This window comes from Candida margitis (assembly GCF_024628925.1).
Source record: "Candida margitis strain CBS 14175 chromosome Unknown scaffold12, whole genome shotgun sequence".
Taxonomy (NCBI): domain Eukaryota; kingdom Fungi; phylum Ascomycota; class Pichiomycetes; order Serinales; family Debaryomycetaceae; genus Lodderomyces; species Lodderomyces margitis.
Window position 1 is genome coordinate 234,175 of NW_026261803.1, and position 21,026 is coordinate 255,200.

At 38.2% G+C, this 21,026-nt stretch overlaps 6 protein-coding genes across 6 annotated transcripts; 4 read left to right on the top strand and 2 right to left on the bottom strand. All coding sequences in view use genetic code 12, as the record gives it.

Annotated features, from left to right (window-relative positions):
* Positions 1–353: 353 nt before the first annotated feature.
* Positions 354–11,801, top strand: TRA1 (histone acetyltransferase; the record flags this gene model as incomplete). The annotated part of the gene is made up of 1 exon (XM_051814407.1): positions 354–11,801. One exon carries the CDS (start codon positions 354–356, stop codon positions 11,799–11,801), a length of 11,448 nt encoding a protein of 3,815 aa, XP_051672133.1.
* Positions 11,802–12,938: 1,137 nt separating this feature from the next.
* On the bottom strand, positions 12,939–13,640 carry CANMA_002349 (phosphatidylglycerophosphatase; the record flags this gene model as incomplete). Its single annotated transcript, XM_051814408.1, has 2 exons — positions 12,939–13,367; positions 13,422–13,640. The coding sequence occupies 2 exons, from the start codon at positions 13,638–13,640 to the stop codon at positions 12,939–12,941; spliced, it is 648 nt and encodes a 215-aa protein (XP_051672134.1).
* Positions 13,641–13,814: 174 nt separating this feature from the next.
* Positions 13,815–15,782, top strand: CANMA_002350 (E3 ubiquitin-protein ligase; the record flags this gene model as incomplete). The annotated part of the gene is made up of 1 exon (XM_051814409.1): positions 13,815–15,782. One exon carries the CDS (start codon positions 13,815–13,817, stop codon positions 15,780–15,782), a length of 1,968 nt encoding a protein of 655 aa, XP_051672135.1.
* A 1,865-nt stretch (positions 15,783–17,647) lies between these two features.
* On the top strand, positions 17,648–18,019 carry CANMA_002351 (uncharacterized protein; the record flags this gene model as incomplete). The annotated part of the gene is made up of 1 exon (XM_051814410.1): positions 17,648–18,019. The coding sequence occupies one exon, from the start codon at positions 17,648–17,650 to the stop codon at positions 18,017–18,019; it is 372 nt and encodes a 123-aa protein (XP_051672136.1).
* A 364-nt stretch (positions 18,020–18,383) lies between these two features.
* On the top strand, positions 18,384–19,874 carry CANMA_002352 (uncharacterized protein; the record flags this gene model as incomplete). The annotated part of the gene is made up of 1 exon (XM_051814411.1): positions 18,384–19,874. One exon carries the CDS (start codon positions 18,384–18,386, stop codon positions 19,872–19,874), a length of 1,491 nt encoding a protein of 496 aa, XP_051672137.1.
* A 30-nt stretch (positions 19,875–19,904) lies between these two features.
* CANMA_002353 (Ran GTPase-binding protein) lies at positions 19,905–20,486 on the bottom strand (the record flags this gene model as incomplete). Its single annotated transcript, XM_051814412.1, has 1 exon — positions 19,905–20,486. One exon carries the CDS (start codon positions 20,484–20,486, stop codon positions 19,905–19,907), a length of 582 nt encoding a protein of 193 aa, XP_051672138.1.
* Between the last annotated feature and the right edge of the window lie 540 nt (positions 20,487–21,026).

A 21,026-nucleotide genomic window follows, 5' to 3' on the forward strand; every position in this document is an offset into this window, starting at 1 on the left:
TTGGTCATCAACTGCAACAAGGTATAGTTTGCTTGTCACATATTTGTGTGTCTCCAACAAGGTATCAATTTCCATATGCTGAAGTGAATTGGTTTATGCTCAATAAAGCACGTATTAGTTGACGTTATCGCTACCAATAATCGTGATAAGCACATGAGTAGCACGTGAGTTTTGGAAAATTTGGTGAAATCAATTCCCACCATTTCTCATTTTTTTCAAAATTTACATTTTTTTGTTTCGCTTTTGGAGTGTATAAACAACTCAATCACCAAAAGAATTGCATTGACACACACACACACCAAGTATACGACTAAACATTACTAGCAGCTACTCCTCCTTGGATCCTTGTAAGAATGTCATATACAGCACAGTTAGACGCGTTTGTGTCTCGACTTAATGAGAGTGGTGATTATACTGCTAAACATGCAATTTTGTCAGAATTGTTAGACACAATTGAACAGTTCAGCGGGGCCACCGAGTATGAATACTTCTTAAAAAACCTCGTGCCGATATTTCTCAAGGAGCTCGAGGAAGTTCCCATTTCTTACATATCCACAAGCCCAGAACAGAAGTTGAGAAACAGCACATTGGAAATAATTCACAGATTAATCATGAATGAAACATTTCAACCATTTGCCGAACAAATATTGGATGCGTTGACTAAGATCCTAGTAGAGGAGAACGAAGATAATGGAGTCTTGTGCATGAAGATAATCACTAGTTTACAGAAAGCTTACAAAGCCACTTTGGCTGAGAAAGTACAACCATTCTTGGAAGTCATACAAAAAATCTATGAGAATATGGATCAAACTGTACAGGATGTATTCTCAGATGACTCATCAAATAATGAAACCACCAAGGAAGATGTTAATGGCGAGCAAGACATGTCCCCGGCTAACTCTTTCAACGAGGACGCACCCACAAAAACATTGAACAGGGCCATGTTCTCCTTTAAAACTTTAGCTGAATGCCCAATTACGATGGTTTCGTTGTATTCGTCCAACAAGCAGCTAGTTGCACCATCGCTTCCACACTTTTTGCCAAAAATAATGCACATTTTAAAGTTACAGGTCAAGCAACAAGAACAATACCGCCAGGAATCAGAAAACAATATTGTCACTTCAATATCACCTAGAATCAAAAATAGGCAAGCATATGGTGAATTTATTTTGGGACAAGTAAAGGCCGCATCTTTTTTGGCTTATGTATTCATCAGAGGATATGCAAACCAATACTTGAAACCAGAGGAAAGTGCGTGTATACCGGATGTTATTCTTCGGTTGTTACAGGACTGCCCCGCAGAATTGTCAGTCGCAAGAAAGGAATTGCTTCACGCAACAAGACACATCTTGTCAACTCCATTTAGAACGCAATTTATTCCCAAATTGGAGTTGCTCTTTGACGAGAAGATTTTGATTGGTGATGGATTAACTTCGTATGAAACATTGAGGCCGTTGGCTTATTCAATGGTTGCTGATTTTATTCACAACGTACGAGATGAATTGACTCCAAAACAGATCTGGTCCACTGTAAGTATTTATTCTGGATTGTTGAAAGACGAATCTTTACCAATGTCGGTGCAGATAATGAGTGCAAAGTTGCTTTTAAATCTAGTGGAGAAGATTATGACGCTTCCTAATAAGTTGGAAGGTAGACAATTGTTTTTAATCATTATTGATGCGTATGCTAAACGGTTCAAAAACTTGGACCGTAAATACGATTACATCATTGCTAAGCATAACGAGTACGAAAGAAAGAAGCTAGGCAGAGAGAAGGATTCGAAAAAGGCTATTGAGCGGTACTCATCCAAGCGAAATCACGTTCAACAAGAAGAAATTGCAGACGAGGCAAACGACAAGATGGATGTTGATAAAGAAGAAGCACACGAGGAAGCTAATCCTCAGGTGGATGGGGCCCTTGGATTAAACATATACAATATTGACTCGTACTCGCCAATAGCTTCAGTGCCGACACCTAACACCACAGACGTTTTGAAGGATGCAAGATACCTTTTCCGTACATTGATGCAATTCTTAAAGTCCGTCGTGTTTGGATTGAAGCATTGTAACCCACCAGTACCACCACAACCTGCTATTACCGACCCCTCGAAACAACAACAGGTAAACTATGATAAATGGAACGATTCGGCAAAACTTATCGCAGTCGAAGAAGTAAATATTCTCCGGTCTTTGTTCAGAGGAGGCATAAGTTGTCTCCGTTACTTTGCCGTTTCCAAGCCAAGACCGACAATTTCACAAAAGGCATTTGATTTCTCAACAGGAGGTCCCAACTTGCCAATCACTTCATCCAAGGATGAAAAGGATTTGATGGAAATATTTGCTACGATATTCATTAATATTGACCCAGCCTCATTCAATGAGATTGTTAGCTCGGAATTGCCATTCATGTTCAACTCCATGTTGGAAAATGCAGCTTTATTACATTTACCCCAATTTTTTCTTGCTAGTGAAGTAACTTCAGCCAACTTTTCAAGTATCTTGATTTCATTTTTAAAGGACAAGTTAAGTCAACTTGGAAACGCTGATATGGTGAAATCCAACATACTTATAAGGCTTTTTAAATTGTGCTTTATGTCGGTTAACTTATTCCCCACCACCAATGAAGGAGTATTGCTCCCTCATTTAAATTATCTCATTCTAGAATCATTAAAGTTTGGGACTAAGGCCGAAGAACCCATAGTGTATTCCTACCTTGTGAGAATTTTGTTTAGGAGTATTAGCGGTGGCAAGTTTGAAAACCTTTACAAAGAGATAATGCCCATATTACCTGTCTTGTTGGAGAACTTGAACAAAATGATTGCCAATGCCCAAAGGCCATATGAGAGAGACATATACGTTGAATTGTGCTTAACCATTCCTGTCAGGTTAGCCGTCTTGGTCCCCCACCTCAATTACTTGACGAGGCCACTTGTGTATGCTTTAAATGGACCACAAGAGTTGGTCAGCCAGGGCATGCGTATATTTGAACTATGTGTTGACAACTTGACTGCTGAATATTTCGACCCAATTATTGAACCTGTGGCTGATGAAATAATGACTGCTTTGTGGAAACACCTTGAGCCGGTGCCGTACCATCATCAACATAGCCATACAGCTATTAGAATTTTGGGTAAACTCGGTGGTAGAAACCATCGAAAGATTAAATCTTATGAAAACTTGACTACACAAACCGAGGCAAACCAAGAAATTAAGGCGTTGGTTCAAGTGTATGGCTTGAATGATTCTGTGCCTGTATCGGTTACACCCGGTGTTGAGTCTGCTATCAAATTGTTGGATGACCCAAGGTTGAAAATCCATTATAGAATCAGCGCGTTTAAGTACTTAACGAGTATATTAAAGCTATTCATCAACACCACTCCAATTCCAGATAACTTTGTCCAATACGCACAAGAAAGTGTTGATTTTTTAAAGAAGGATAAGCCTGAGGATGTAGATATACCGTTGTCTCCACTGGATATCAAAGATGGAGAGAAGCTTGACCTCCAACAGCAGCTTTTTGCAAAATTGTTGGAGATGTTGTTTTTTTCGGTATCGATACCGGAATTGAAAGATGAAGCAAGTGCCTTGATTGATGGATTGACAACTCATTTCACATTGCTACATTTGAGCACATCTGTGGTGGATAAGATTAGGAAAGAACGCAAGTTTTCGGTGACCGATAATGAAGGAAAAGCATACATCAGTGAGAATGCTTTCCTCAGCGCCATCACTTGTTCGTTGAGCTTCTGGGACAAAGATGTGAGAGCAAAGGGTGTTGAAGCTGTCAAGAGGATTTATGAAACTACCGTCACCACTTTCGGGTCTGAAGAAAATGCCTTGTATTCTGTCATATTCCGATCAATGTTTTACCGATTTACCCATTGCTGCTATAACGAGTACTATTATACCAAGTTAGGTGGTATTATTGGACTCAAGACTATGTTCCATGATTTGAAAATTTCTCCAAATTGGTTCTATCAGAGACAGTTTGAATTAGTGCGTTCTGTGTTCTTTATCTTGCGGGACACACCTGACACTGCACCGGTTGAGGTTCGCCAATCCGCCAAAGAGTTGGTACTTGACCTCCTAAGAACATGTAACAAGGACATTACAAAAGAAACGGTTATGGAGAAGCCATTTCAAACTCTCGTTGGGGCATTAGTTTATGATTTAGCCAGCCCGACTCCAATGGTAAGGGAAGTTGCTCAAGAGTGTTTGAAAGTCTTGTCAGATGTAACATCGACATCCACAGCAACACTCATGGGTCCTTGTAAGCACTTGTTGTTGACACCAATTTTTGGGAAACCGCTCAGGGCTTTGCCTTTTCCTATGCAGATTGGTAACATTGATGCTATTACCTTTTGCTTGGGCTTGGAAGACACATTTTTGAGCTTTAACGAGGAGTTGAACCGATTGCTTTTGGAAGCTTTGGCATTAGTCGATGCCGAAGACGAGTCGTTGGCCAATGTTCATCGTTTGAATGAATACCGTACTTCCAACCAATTGATTGAGTTGCGAGTTGTTTGCATCAAGCTTCTCTCACTAGCTTTGTCAAAGCCAGATTTTTCAATAGGATCTTTGGGCGAAGCAAGAATTAGAATTTTGGGTGTGTTCTTCAAAGCGTTGTGTAACAAGTCGACAAAAATTATCAACGCGGCCCACCAAGGATTGGCATCTAGCTTACAAGAGAATGCCAAGTTGCCCAAAGAGTTGTTGCAAAACGGACTTCGTCCAATGCTTATGAACTTATCGGACCACAAGAAATTGACAGTTTCTGGCTTGGAAGCATTGGCCAGATTGTTGGAGCTCTTGATCTCCTATTTCCGTGTTGAAATCGGTCGGAAATTGTTGGATCATTTAATGGCATGGGCTCAAATCAATACCTTAAGACAAATCGCAGGACAAAATCTTGACAATAACCATACTGTACAAATAGTGATGGCTATCTTGAATATTTTCCACTTGTTGCCCGCAAAGGCATACACCTTTATGGAGGAAATTATCAATACTCTTCAATACTTGGAAGGGCATTTGGATCGTCATCAAGATTCCCCGTTTAGGAAACCCATCTCCAAATTCCTCAACAGATTTGCTGAAAACTGTGTCGAGTATTTGATCAACAACTTTAAAAACAGAAAGTTGGGCAATATGCTTGCATCAATAGCAGGAATGGACGGGTGTGAAAATTTGAGAAAGCACGCAGAGGAGAAAATTCAGGTCTTGATCGATGACGTTATTGGTGAATTAGATCCAGAAACCAAAGTCGTCAAGTTTGCCAACATTGTTGATTTAGTTGAAGCAATTGCTAAGCACGACACAGGATGGTTCAATGGTCAAAAGCAGTTGTTGACTACTTTGTCACAGGTTCTTGAGGACATACACGATATAAGTGTAGCTCCTGTCTTATCGTCAGCTCATTTTAGAAGCAGTCAAGCTATAGAGAAGTTGCAACAGCTTATTATCAACTTTACCAAAGCGAACATGGATGAAACTGACTTGATTTTCACTGTTGTAAATCGTCATTGCAAGCTTAGGTATGAGATTTCCGATGTTTTTGAAAATTTTATTTTCAATGATGTTGTTTCATCAACCGATCTAGACTTGAAAATCAGGTACATCAACAAGACCGTTGACTTTATAAACGAGTCTGAACCATGTTTAAAATCAAAAATCTTTTTCTTGAAAAGAGTTTTTGGGCCCGTATTTGTGTATGAGTCAACCAAGAACGGAGATCTTTCGCACATATTTGAAAAGGAAAGCTTGTGGTTGGAGAAGTTTGATAAGAATATATGGCAATCACAAGACGATATTATTGGTAACCATACCTCAGGAACTATTGATGGCTATAGATCGGCACTTTTGGAAAGCACCGCTTTGTTACTTAAGTTGGCTCCCACTCACATTAGCGAGTTGCGCAAAGATATCATCAAGTTCAGTTGGAATTATATCAAACTTGATGATAATATTACGAAACAAATCGCTTACGTCACAACTTCATACTTCATTGCAGCTTATGATACCCCAGATAAATTAGCCACACAAGTGTTTGTAGCTTTGTTGAGAACCCACCAAACTGATTCCAGACATTTGGTGAGACAGGCATTGGACATATTGGCACCAGTAATGTCAAAGAGAATGAAGGATGCCGATTCACCCGATAGTTGGTTGAAATGGCCACGTCGTATTATCTCAGAAGACGGGTTTAATGTTACCCAAGTTCTCAATGTCTACCAGTTTATTGTCCAACATCCAGATTTGTTCTTTGTCGCTAGAGAGCACTTTATATCAAATATCATCACTGCCATGGGTAAATTGACCATCTTGGCAAATCCTGCACTTGAAAATCAACTTTTAGCTATAGACTTGGCCGAGTTGGTATTGTACTGGGAAAGGAAGGCTAAGGATATTGAAAAAAGTGGCGAAACTAATAAGGAGATGTTTAGCGGTTCTGCTGAAGCTGAGGAAGATGTAAAGATTGAAGACGACAAAGTTGAAGAAGACATTGAAGCTAAAGAAGATGCCAAGGATGCAGACGATGTCAATGCTGAGAAAGATATCAAAGGTGAAGCTGATTTCACGACAGCTCCCAACTACGCAGTGCCATTTGGTCAAAGAGAAGCTTGTGTGACATTTTTGATCAGATATGTTTGCATTAGCCCTCAAAGAGCATCGGAGAGTGAATTAGGTCAAAAGGCTTTAGGAATTTTGTATGACTTATTGAGTCCTGAGCACTGGTCAGAGGTTTCCGTCAAGTTGAGCTTTTTCGAAAAATTTTTGCTTTCTAATGATTTGAATTCGAGTAACTTATTAGGTTACTGCTTAAATGCATTGGAAGTTTTGGGGGTGGTTTTAGAATGGAAGGCACCAGAGTGGATAGTGTCTAATTTAAGCTACTTGCATAAGTTGCTTGAAAAGTGTATCAAGTCGGATAACCATGACATCCAGGAAATATTGCAAAGAATTTTGTGCACCATTTTGGAAGCTATCAACCTGCAAAGAGGAGCGGAAGAGGATGAAGAGGAGGAGGAGGACGTGAAGGAGTTTATTAATTTGTTAACCACCTCTGTTTCAGAGGATTTGGGCGACATGCCTTCATTTGCCGCTGGGGTAACATTGTCATGGACGCTAGCACAATACAAGCCTTCTATATTGGATCCTTTGTTGCCTACGATTATGAAAACATTTAGCAAGCTTTGCAAGGACCATATAACAATCACTCATCAAGGTACACAGTCAGCTTCCAAAGATAGCGCCAATGCAGAATTTGAGGCTAAAATGACTACCAAATTGTTGGAAAAGATTTTGAATTTATGTTCAATGAGAATTTCCAACTTGGGCGACCAGCGCCGTATATTTTTGTCGTTGTTGGCTCAGTTGATTGAGCGTAGTTTAGATAAAAATACACTTGAGAAGATCATCAAGATTGTGAAGAACTGGGTGTTTTCAAGAACAGATTTGTTTCCCACCACCAAAGAAAAAGCGGCCATTTTATCCAAAATGATGGTGTTTGAAGTCAGGGGTGAACCAACCTTATCCAAGGAATTTTACCAGATAATAGTGGACATCTTTGAAGATGATTCGTTTAGCTGTAGTGAATTGACTGTGCGTATGGAACAGCCCTTCATGGTGGGTACAAGGTCAGTCGATGTCTCAATTAGACGAAAGTTGATGTCCATATTGAACAATAGCTTGGAAAAGGATGTAGCAAAGAGGTTGTACTATGTCATCAGAGAACAAAATTGGGAGTACTTGGCTGATTATCCATGGTTGAACCAGGCTTTGCAAATATTGTTTGGCTCATTCAACTTTGAAAACAAAATCGAATTCGTTGCCAATGAAAATAAACTAGCTCCAATTGAAGCTTTCAAGTTCCCCGTGTCTGATAATATGGAAGTGGATTCAAATGAAAAATTGAGTGAAATGCTTGAAAGGCATTCAAAGTTTTTGCAAGATGTTGGCGATATCAAGGCAGGAGATGTATTTGAGCCATTGATTGATATGTTTTACCAAAGCAGTGAAACAATTCATAGAACGTGGTCAGCAATTTTCCCAATCGTATTCCAATCTATACCAAGGTCGGAGCATTTGGATTTTACTAGATATTTGGTAATTTTGTTATCAAAGGATTATCATACGCGACAAATCGATTCGCGTCCGAATGTCATTCAATGTTTATTAGAAGGTGTTGCTCGCTGCTACACACTTCAACTTCCACCTTTTGCTATAGAGTGTCTTGCTGCCAACTTTGATGCATGGTCTCAAGGTCTTCAATTGTTGGAGAATATAAACGAGGAAGCGATTAATGCAAACGCTGATGTAAGGGAAGTTGTACAGGATGCATTGTTGAAACTATATGCAACCTTGAAAGAGGACGACATGTTCTATGGTCTTTGGAGGAGAAGAGCTAAATACAATGAAACGATTAGTGCATTATCGTATGAGCAAATTGGTCTTTGGGATAAGGCTCAGCAATTGTATGAATCAGCACAAATTAAAGCTCGTAGTGGCTCCTTGCCCTATGGAGAATCCGAGTATGCTTTATGGGAGGATCATTGGATCTTGTGTTCTGAGAAACTTCAACAGTGGGACATTCTTACCGATTTGGCAAGACATGAAGGGTTTTCCGATCTACTTTTGGAGTGTGGATGGAGAGTTGCCGATTGGTATAATGATAGAGAGACATTGGATCAAACTGTAAAGAATGTGATGGATGTTCCTACCCCAAGGCGACAAGTTTTCCAAACCTTTTTGTGCTTGCAAGGATTTGGTCAAGAGAAGGAGACCTTGCAAGACTTATCTAAATTGTGCGACGAAGGTATCCAACTAGCTTTGAGAAAGTGGCACGGTTTGCCTAGGAGGTTCACCAATGCGCACATTCCATTGTTGCACACATTTCAGCAATACGTCGAGTTTATGGAAGCTAGTCAAGTTTATTCAAGTTTAGTCACCACCAATGCACAAAACTTGGATGTAAAATCGCAAGAGTTAAAGAGAGTGTTGCAAGTGTGGCGTGAAAGGTTGCCAAATATTTGGGATGATATTAATATTTGGAACGACTTGGTTACATGGCGTCAGCATGCCTTCCAGGTGATCAATAAAGTGTATATGCCATTCATTCCGGTGTTGCAGCAATCAAACTCTGGAAGCAATGCTAATTCTTATGCTTATCGTGGCTTCCATGAAATTGCCTGGGTTATTAACAGATTCGCACATGTGGCAAGGAAGCATAATATGCCCGAAGTTTGTATAAAGGAGTTGACCAGGATTTACCAATTGCCAAACATTGAAATCCAAGAAGCATTTTTAAAGTTGAAGGAACAAGTCAAATGTCATTACCAGAACCCTAATGAGCTCAATACCGGTCTTGATGTTATTAGCAACACTAATTTAGTGTACTTTGCTACTCAACAAAAAGCAGAATTCTTTACCCTCAAGGGAATGTTTTTGAATAAATTAAATCAAAAGGATGAAGCCAATAAAGCGTTTGCTACATCGGTTCAAATCGACCTTAATTTACCAAAAGCTTGGGCAGAATGGGGAGCTTTCAATGACCGTCGCTTTAAGGAGAATCCAAGTGATATGGTGTATGCCAACAATGCCATTAGTTGCTACTTGCAAGCTGCTGGATTGTACAAAAACGGAAAGACGAGAAGACTATTGGCTCGTATTTTATGGTTGATTAGTTTGGATGATGCATCAGGAACCTTGGCACAAGCGTTTGAGAATTTCAGAGGTGAGGTCCCAGTGTGGTATTGGATTACATTTATTCCGCAATTGTTGACTTCATTGTCCCATAAGGAAGCTAAATTAGCCAAGCAAGTATTGGTAAGAATAGCCAAGAGTTATCCACAGGCATTACACTTCCAATTGCGTACCACGAGGGAGGATCTTGCGGCTCAACAGCGTCAAGCTATTGAAATGGCTCGTCAAAAGGCAGCGGCTGCAGCTGCTACTCCGGCACCAGCTCCACCGGAATCAAGCCAAAGCCCTAGTGAAGGTGATAAAGAGAATGGTAAAGCTGACACCAAAGCTGAGTCACAAAATGGAGCTCAATCACCGCAAGCTGAAGCTGCTCAATCACAGTCTCCATCTCATGCAGATTCCCAGCAAGGTCAGATGTCGTCACGTCCACAATCACAGAACCTGGTCCCAATTTCGGTACCACCATCGGTTCGTCAGCCATTGGAACATGTGGAGGAAATAATGGCTATTTTGAAAACGGCATATCCATTGTTGGCGTTGTCTTTAGAGTCATTGGTTGACCAAATTAATCAAAGGTTCAAGTGCACGGCAGATGAAGATGCCTATAGGCTTGGAGTTGCATTACTCAACGATGGAGTCCAGTACTTGAATAGATTGGGCAACCCTAGAGATGATGCTAAGTTGCCGCCAGTCACAGAGGCAAACATTACAAGATTTGCTGAGACGGTTTTACCTAAGCAAATTCGAGCCGAATTTGAAAAGGACTTGGTGCATTCGAAACCCAATTTGGAAACGTACATTACCAAATTGAGAAAGTGGAGAGATAGATTAGAGGATAAATTGGATCGAAGATTTACTAAAATCAATTTGGAAAACTTGTGTCCTCATTTGAGCGAATTCCACCATCAAAAATTCGAAGAGATTGAAATTCCTGGACAGTATTTGTTGAATAAGGATAATAATAGTCATTTTGTCAAGATTGAAAGATTTTTGCCAACCGTTGATTTAGCGCGTGGTACCAGTGCCTGTTACAAGAGATTGAGAATTAGAGGCCACGATGGTAGCTTGCATACATTTGCAGTCCAATTCCCAGCAGCACGTCATTGTCGCCGTGAAGAATCAGTGTTTCAATTATTTAGGATCTTCAACGATAGTATTTCAAGGAAAGTTGAAACTAGAAAGAGAGATATTCAATTTACTTTGCCAATTGCTGTTCCCCTTTCACCACATATCAGAATTGTTAATGACGATGTCAAGGATATCACTCTACAAAAGGTTTATGAAGATTATTGTAAAAAGAATGGGAAAAGTCGCGATGAGCCATTTATATACACAGTGGAGAAATTGAGAGCAGCGTTTGACCATAGATTACCCAAACCGGATTTGGCAAGTATTCGTGTTGAAATTTTGAGTGCCATTCAGACATTGCTTGTTCCTTCCACTGTTTTGAAGGATTACTTTTTGCAACTTTATCCAAGGTTTGACGATTTCTGGTTATTCCGTAAGCAATTTACTTCACAATATGCCTCATTTATATTTACGACATACATGATGTGTGTCAATGCCAGACAACCGCAAAAGATTCATGTGAATAAAGGATCGGGAAATGTTTGGACTTCAGATATGTTGCCATGCAAGATGCCAAATAGGCATGACAATAACAATCCTCAAGCTAAACCAACGCCAATGTTTGTTAACGCGGAACAAGTACCATTTAGATTGACGCCAAATATTCAAAAGTTGATTGGTGAGAGTGGGTTAGAAGGAGTCTTGGCCGTTTATGTGTTGTGTATTGCAAGAGCATTATTGGAACCTGAATCAGATTTGGAACAGTACTTGACGCTTTACGTTAGAGATGAGGCTGTAACGTGGTTGGCTCAAGGTGGGGGAGATAAAAGTGGCACCGTTGCCGGTCAAGATAAGCAATTGCGCGATGTGGTCAAGTTGAATGTTGATAGTATTATCAAGAGAGTAATGACCATGGGACATGTATCGCCTGGTGGTGGAGTTGCCACGCAAAATGTTTTGGAGTTGATTTCACAAGCCGTTAATCCTCGTAACTTGGCTGCTGCTGATACCTTATGGATGGCATACTTTTAATCCTAGGTGTAAGTATAAAGAAAGAAAGAAGTTTGTATATTAGAGAATGTATTATTATGTGTTAGAAGTAATTTTCTTGCTGTTGGTTGAACTTTTCAATCGAATCTGTACTTATCACCCCAATCTTTAATTTTTGGGCTTTAAGGTGTCTCCGGTCAACTTTGCTTGTAATGTATTCCAATGCCCGTTCGCAAATCACAACCAATGTGAACACAGCTGAAGTTGCCAAAATGGAAAAAACCATGGCGAGTATTATAAACACATTGATGTACACTTCAACACTGGTCTTTGTCGGCATAACCTTGCCACGTTCCTTTTCAACTTGATACATCTTCCCCGCCTTTACGCTGTGAACAACTGCTATCATATTTAATACGGTACCTCCCAATTCCAAAACAAAGGAACAAAACAAACATCTCAATGAAACCAACGTGGGAATTGTACTTGAGCATAGTGGTAGTATTGATGCATTGATTGTAAACTGGAAAGAAAACAGTTAGTAAACACACACACTCTCTCTCTCTCTAATGTCAACTATTTTTACTCACCATTATCAATATGTAAATATTCGATATGATACACATTGCTGGTCTATTTTCAATCTCTTCTAACGGGACACAAGCGTAGATTAGTATGTATTGCACCAAAAGAAAGGTAAAGTAAACCCGAAACAAGTTTTTGAAAATTGACAAATTATAAATACTGGAAATGTCGTTAATTACCATGTCGTCTCCTACGTTGATCCTTTGGCCTTGTGGTAAAGGCGGATCAAATAAAACGTTATGAACCATTTGAAAAGGAGTGAAAGTGGCACATTTAATAAAGGTGTACACTTGAACTAGCAGGTATATCAGATTTTTGGAGTATCAAAATGGGAATGGATTCAATATCGATATTATTATATCAGAAATCTATTCAGTTATTTGGGATCGTAGTGATAAATGAAGTGTTCTCTTTCAAATGATGGGAAACTATTGTTGTGTTTATTCTAGTGATGTAGTTTCCTACTTTGGTGTTGCATATCAAAAAAAAAGATGAGGAGTTATGACGTAGAACTGAAAAAGACAAAATGGAAAATCCAAAATGGTTGCAAAAGCAATCAACAGTAGAGCAGAGATAGCAACTGAAAGAAACACCTCACATGTCAGATGGAGCTCCATCTGGGTTTGAAGGAATTGGTGGGGTCCATGGGTTATCCTTTCTATTCAATACCAATTTCGAATACAAATCCCTCTCCATTTTGGGAAACACCTTTCCACTCAATTCCACACCTTCACTTATCCAGCACCCCCAGCTGCCCATCATATTTGCCATAACCATATCAGTAAATAGACGATCGCCAACAACGACTATTTCGTTGGGTTTGATGTTTTGGTGGGCAAAGTATTGCTTAATTTCGTCTAAACAGCCGGGTTTCTTTATTGAATGACGAAGCACACTTACCCTAGTGTTTTCCTCTAAGATCTTTGCCTGGGCGTGATTCTTATCATCATCTGTTCCTGCTGAATTGCTGACTATAAGTATATGCTCACGAGGATAAAGTGCTTTAAGTTTCTGCCATGTTGACTGTTGGGTGTTAGTACTGCCTCAAAAACATATAATAAAGCTTGATCAACATACCTCATAGGCCGGCCAGACCTTGTCGTCGTGGTCTTTTGCAAAACAATTATCTTTGTCCAAAACAACTCCCTTTATCTTAACATTAGGATGGCTGGGAATTTGAAACGGGAGAGCCAATTGGTCAAATGATTTAAAGGTTATATGGGGAAGACACAAACCAGGGTTGTATAACAATCTGGATATGTTTAAGGTTGCACTTAGGTTAAGTGAGGGTGCCATTTATGATAATCGTAATCTTTCTCTAGTGACCATCTCTTTGCGCGTATTTTTTTCAAATTTGAACAATAATCAACACCGCGACTGACTGACTGATTGACTGAAAATTAAAAAAAAAGAAAAAAAACGTGGTGGAAAATTTCACCTTTGCAAATCTGGAGTCAACAACATATATCAATGACCAATACTGATATCGCAAACTCAACCACTGTATCTACAAAGCCTTCACTGAATAGGTTGAGGGTAAGTAGAGGCGGAAAAAAGGTAGGTAGTGGACCACGTACAGGATACAAGAAAAGAGATGCTTCTGATTCATCGAGCCATCAACTACAAGAGGAAAATGACATTCCAGAGTCTCAACAGTGCTTGATTTGCGCTGAACGTATAACCTATGCAGCTTTGACACCATGTAACCATACCACTTGTCACAAGTGTACATTTCGCCAGCGGGCCCTATATGAAAAGAATAACTGTCTCATCTGTCGAAGTGAAAATGACAAAATTATAATTACCGAGCAACTAGATAAGGAGTACGACAATATAAAGGCGACAGATATAGTAGCATTTGATGAAAAATATCGCATTGGATTTACACAAGAATATGTTGAAAAGGATACTCTTCGATTGTTGGAAAATGAATGCAACATATGTCATGAAATATTCCCCAATTTCAAAGAATTGGGCGATCATGCTAAAGAATCACATGGGAAATACTATTGCTTGATTTGTTCCAAGCATAAAAAGGCATTCAAAGTTGAACTCCCACTTTACACGTACAAGCAACTACAAAAGCATCAATCACAAGGAGATGAAACTGGATTCAAAGGGCATCCAGAATGTAAACATTGTCAAGGGAAACGATTTTACTCGGAGGATGAATTGCATGTGCATATTCGTGACCGTCATGAGCGATGCCACATTTGTGATCAAACTACTCCTAAGACTGCCGATTATTATCGCAATTATGACGCATTGTATCAACATTTTACAAGAGCCCATTATGTTTGTACAGTCCCATCTTGTGTTGAAAAGCGTTTTGTGGTGTTTAGAGATGACTTGGATTTAACTGCTCATATGTTGAAAGAACATGGTGGATTGAGCAATGGACAAAGGGTAGTTATTGGCTCCAATTCGTATCATCATGGAGCTGGAGCTGGTGGCCATTTCAGTCAATTGTCTACATTTAACAATTCGCGTTGGCTTTCTACAAATGAAGACCAAGATGAAGATCAGCAATCGCCAGAGATTAAAAAGAGACGTTTTGAAGAAAGAGCCAAGCATTACTTGAATTACAATACTGCCAAATATCAAGAGTTCACCAAGGTTAACGACTTGTTTTCGAAAAAGAAGATTAATGCTAGTGAATTGATAAAGATTTATCAAAAGGATTTGTTTATTCACCAGTCGTTGGAAGAGTTGAATTTCTTGATTAAGGAATTTCTCGAATTTTTCCCCAAATCAAGTGATTTGCACAAGGATTTATTAACGATTATCATTGAAGAAAATGAGACAAATCCAATAGAGCAGTTCCCAGTATTGGGAGGATCAAATGCTGCCAATGCATTCACATCTAATGGATGGGCAGGTGGTGGATCGAGTAGGAGTAGTGGTGCATCTACGCCAGTTGATCGGTTCCCACCATTAAAGAAACCAGAAAAGGTCAATTATGTCAATCCAAATGAGCAACCAATACGATATTCGACAATTATTAAAAAGAATAAGCCAAAGACAATGAGTATTAACAAGTCACCCAGTATAATGTCACCAGCACCATATTTACCCAATTACCTTGATAGAGTCAACAATACAAAGTCTGATACATCATTGCCAGCAATGGGAAGCGGATCAAAGTCGTCGTCTACACAATCTTTTAAACCACCTGCACTACACAATGGTCGAGCTGCTGCTGCTGCTGCCCTTGATGATAACAAGTTTCCGGCGTTGGAAAAGAAATCGACTAAGAAGGCGATACCTCGTGTTAACGAGGTTAAAGTGAGTGATCCTAGTGGTTGGGGCAAGATAGATAGTGGTGGCTCTGCTAAGGCGACTGCTAGGGAGGACGATAGTGAAATTGAAATTGTAGACAAGAGGAAACAGAAGATGAAGAAAAAACAGGACAGGCTCTTATTTAGCAATGCTTTTTAATCTTTGGTTGCAGTTGTTAAAGATTGTGACGGATAAATTTTACATAGATAGTATATACTTTAATTATATAGAGTTTTAAGATAACAATTGTAAACTTTGTCCTTCTTTGAATCTAGTGTCGCAAAAATTCCTCTTTTGTAAAAATCTATGCTCTGCTTTGCTTGTGTTAAAGAAATGTCAGAGAAATGTGCATCAAAAGCTTTAACAAAAGAAGAAGTCCTTTATCCGAAAGTTTGCAGTTTTGTGTTTTGTAAAAGCAAAAATAAAATAATATTAACAGAACACAAACAGAACACAAACAGAACACAAACACAGCAAAAGCAAAGGCAAAAGCAAAGGCAAAGGCAAAAGTATTTCTAGAATTTTTCAACCAGCGCAGAAACCAGGAAGTAAAACGCATTGTATTTGACTTTCTCAATACACTTTGCTTTACTTTTATTGTTCTGTAAAGGTTTGGCATGACCGGATACATGTACCTGCTGCATAAAAAAGTAAACATTTGAGAGTAATAAAACGTAGAACATTTATATATAGGGACCATCTCATGGAATATAGGGGAGTTCCTATAGAGAAATAAGTCAGTTCTCTTGGATTGGTTCATGCAACTATTAACTGTTAAAAGTTCACTAAAGCTTCTCCTTTTTTGCCTTGGTTTAAAATTCATTTACGATGGTTATGTATTAATACTCGGCTAATTCGGGTAGTTGCTTATGGAGTAAAATTTGGTAAAATAAAAATTTAACGCCGAATTTGTTCTATTTCTTATTTGCGCTATTTTTTTTTCTTTTTTTATCTTGCTTTTTGCGTGCACAGTTTTAATGCGGGTTCTATTGGGCGGCTAAAAAAAAATAAAAAAACATACAGCAAGTTCTGCTCAGTTTTGTATTGTAATTATTTTACCTTTTGGCCAAAGTCTATTCTATTGTTTAGCTTGTGTAAAGAAACTTCTAAACAAGGGACCTGGGAAACAAAAAGAGCAATACCTTGAAGAATACTGCTTGTTTTGCTATGGCAACATATGCATCAAGTGTGTGGTGTTTTGTCATAAAGAGGATACATTTTGTTTAAGCCTATGTATAAGTCTCCTCCTTTTGAAGCTTGTATTTATCTACTATGTTAGAACTAGCTTAAGGAAAACTTTAAGGTCCAAAGTTTGGCATGAGAGAGGAATTCCGTGGATGTTGATGGAATGTGCACAAACTTTTGTTTAGTTGTACATTAATAAACTCGAGTAGTGTCTTTTCTTTTGTGTGATAAGGTTATGCCCTTCCTTTGTTTCTATTAATAGCCATATTGCAACTTTCCACTCCGTGTCTTCCTCCCATAGTTTTCTTTAACGTTGGGAATTAAGTGGTTATACATTAAAGCATATAACATCTTAATTCTTCTAATTGTTGGTAGGTTTCTATAAAAAAAGTGATCACTCTCGTATTTGTATTACTAACTAACAGGTTAATAAGTGTTTATATTAAGTTTTATGCTTTAGAGAATGAATCTTTTAGTCAATCAGTGATTGTTAAGCAAACTTATCTAAAAACAATAAAACATATTGTACAATAAGCTAAGTATATTTAGTAATTAACTCGTAACCTATATTCTACCAATTGTTTAACTCGATGTGCATGCTATGTGATACAGAAATATAAAGCAAACAAACTCGGAAATACTCTTCTGCACAAAGACACAATAAAAAAACGTCTCTCTCTCTTTACCTTTCAATAAACCAAATAGAGTCATGCCATAAAACACAAACTACAGTTCTTCACAATACATATCGGGATGTATATATATAATTTATATAATTCCCTACTTGATCTGGCATACACCAGCCAAACCTCCCAAATTATACACCAACTTTCACCCAAATGCCAGCCACAGCCCAACAAGTACTAGAAAAGCAAGAGAACTTGAAATCATCAAATTATTTACTCTACGAATTGAACAAATTATACTACATTTATTTTTACTCAACCCCATTACCATATTCAACTTTGGGTGAAGCCATTGTTTTCAATAGCATCATCATATCGTTGGCAACATTAATAATCTACTATGCAATTTTCATCTTGCCATTCCAATTACTTCAATCAAGTGAAAAAGTATACTACTATATGACTGGTCATTCAATTACCTTTGATGTTTTACAAATTATTCATACAATTTTCTATTTGAACGGTGATAATTCAACTTTTGTTATTAATAGTTGGTCAGATTTGCCTAAAATTATAAGGATTTAGATATCTATTCAGTTCATACTAATAATTATTATAATAAATATCTTTTACTCGAGAAAACAATTGTAGAATCATTCTCTTGCAATCCTCTCTATTCTTGTCAAACTCTTGAAACTATTTTTGTCAGTATAACTCTGTTTTGGTATCTTCACTTACGGATTTACCTAGTGTATCACTTCTGTCTTCCTCTTGCGTCTTTGACCATTTCTTCATACTGTGGATCTCCATATAAAACGTAAAACCCTTGTTGTTTTGCGCTCACTAAAAACAACAACGCGCACCAAACGAACAATCCAAAAAGACAAAAAACTAATGGCGGGCAATTGTGTCCAGGAAAAAAAGCTTTGCATCACCACGTATCATCCTAATGAGGCAAAGACTGACCATATTCAATTCTGGATCATCACATGATGACGTGATTCAGAACCTCAGCGCGACAAATTTCAAATTAGTTGCACCTTCATGGGAACAACGATTTTCCATTGAGAATAAATACACCATACCTATCCCAACGCCACTTCAATATATTCGCCAATTACGTATTCAGTCAAAGAGGCTGTACAATGATGTGGATCCTATATTCCCATTCGATTTTACTACAGGGTTGAATATTTATGTGTTGCCGAAAAACACCGTCAATGATGATGATGACAGCGAATTCTTTAATGAATTGAGTAGTGTGGTAAAGGCGGTGGTGAATTTGGATATCAATGCATCTGAATGGACTAATTCCGTCAACTCGTTATATTATTACAGTTCCCAACCAGCGCAATTACAACCACAATCGCCGTGGCTTGGGCATACTAGCATACAAGATTATGATTCCACGTTCGATTTAGTGTACAATGCAGATGAGTCCTTGAAACAAGTGATATTACGTCAATTGGTGACTAATGTTACTGAAGTTGAATATGACTTGAAACTTGGTGAATATAAAGAGATTGGATTGTTTTTAAACGATGTCAAGGTATCTCAAACCAAAGACGATGTTGTGTTGAGTGGGTTGCGAGTGATTTTGGATGGACAAAGTGAACCACAAGATCAAGTGGGTGACAAGAATATCCACAAGACATTGTTTCATTTAAAGCCTAGACATAGGTACTTACCAGGGTCAGTATCATCTACGATAGCACCACAAGGATTACATCCAGTATTATCAACCACTGTCTCAACGGAAAATGACTTGGCTTCTACAATCAATCATGAGATTATTGGAGTCGATGAGGACGTAGAGGTTTGCAATAGTTATTATTACCTCAATTTGAATAAATCGTTGATATTTGACGAGTATCAAAATGTTCCACTAAATACAACTTTGCTTGTCAATAATGGCGTTTCAAATTTGGAATTACCAGAGTATAAAATAGACCAATGGGGAAGTGAATTATTGTTTCAAATAAACAGGGGAAACGAGGCCTATGAAGATGCATCATCACCAGCTAGGTTTGGTTTAAACTTGACATTGCACTCGCGATATCAATTACCCAATAATAGTGATACGGCCGCACCTTTTACTCAAATTATAACCCCACAACCACAATTTTTTATTGCTTGTAAAGTGAAGGAGGGCCATTTGTTGAACAAGTCACCATTTGATTCCAAAAGATTGAACTTTTTGGGAAACAATTATGAATCTTACTTCCAAAATGATACAGTGTTTTATCACTTTAACGAATTAGGCAGTATCAATCATTTATCGGTGGATATACCCCACGGAACAACAACGTTTGATCGTGTAAATTCAATAACCACATTTACAATAATCATTGGTATTGGCATTATATTTTGGGCCATTTTGCAAAAACTAACCAGACCAAGAGCAACTACAGCCATTAACCAAAAATCTAAAACTGAATAAACAAAACTATATACACTTTTATAGGCTCATCTATTGAAATAGCTTCCAATCGGCTATTTTAAAACTAGCACATAAATTCTTAAACCATTCAAATCTCTCACTTGCAAATTTATCAATCTCATTATCCCCACCAGCAAAATTAATTGATCCTTCATGTTCACGCTTCAATGGTAAATTATACTGAATCAAAACATCAGTCCCCACTTTATCCAACCTCAACAAGCATATCAATATAACAATCTGCTTCGCTTGATTATGTTCCTGACGTTCATATTCCGGTTTGAAACTAACATAACTGAAGTATAACAATTCATCACCGCCATCAATTTGCACTTCTTGTAATGGATGATTAGCAGTATTGGAAGGAGCAAAATCTTGCAAGTGTTGCGCAATGGCCGATTCATAATCATCGGCATCTACACGTTCTAATAAATCGAAAATCAAGGCTTGGTCGTATGTGAGTAATGACGATAGTGTCGGGTTGGTGCTATCTACTTCATTGATAAAGACTTCTTGTGAATCAGGAACTTGTCTGATTCGTGATATATCAATGAATGATGATGGGAGCTTGTTTATGGTGATTGCCCCTCCGTATAATTCAGTTGTTGACATGGTTTCTGTTCTGTTTTATATTAGGATGTTCTTAAGGAGTATTAACTGGGTATATTTGTCAATTGGTTTAAAAGGGAGGAGGCCGTGTTAGAAATTATTTCCGCGGAATAAGATTAGAAAGCAATCGAAAAGTGCATTGTAATTGGTAGCGTATGTATAAAGAAGAGAGAAGTTGGAGAATTCACGCGTGGTGCACGTGACCACATGGATTTAATTAGTTGGGATTGCAATCTTGTTGTTTTTGGTGTGCCTACCACATACAACCTCTTGATGATACATTATGGTAATATAGCTATGCAGTATTCTTTATTATTTCGAACAACTACGAGTAAAAGTAAGACTATAGACAGTTAATCAACGTTATATTCCCAGTATAGTCATCATCAATAGCATTGTGGTCAGAACCAAAAGAAAAAGAAAAAGAAAAAGAAAAATAAAAAAAAAAAAAAAAAAAAAAGAAAAATAAAAAACACGAAGATCAACAGACACGAGATCAGTTCTGCATCAATTTACGTCTCACTTCCGGAGTTATTTCCGTAC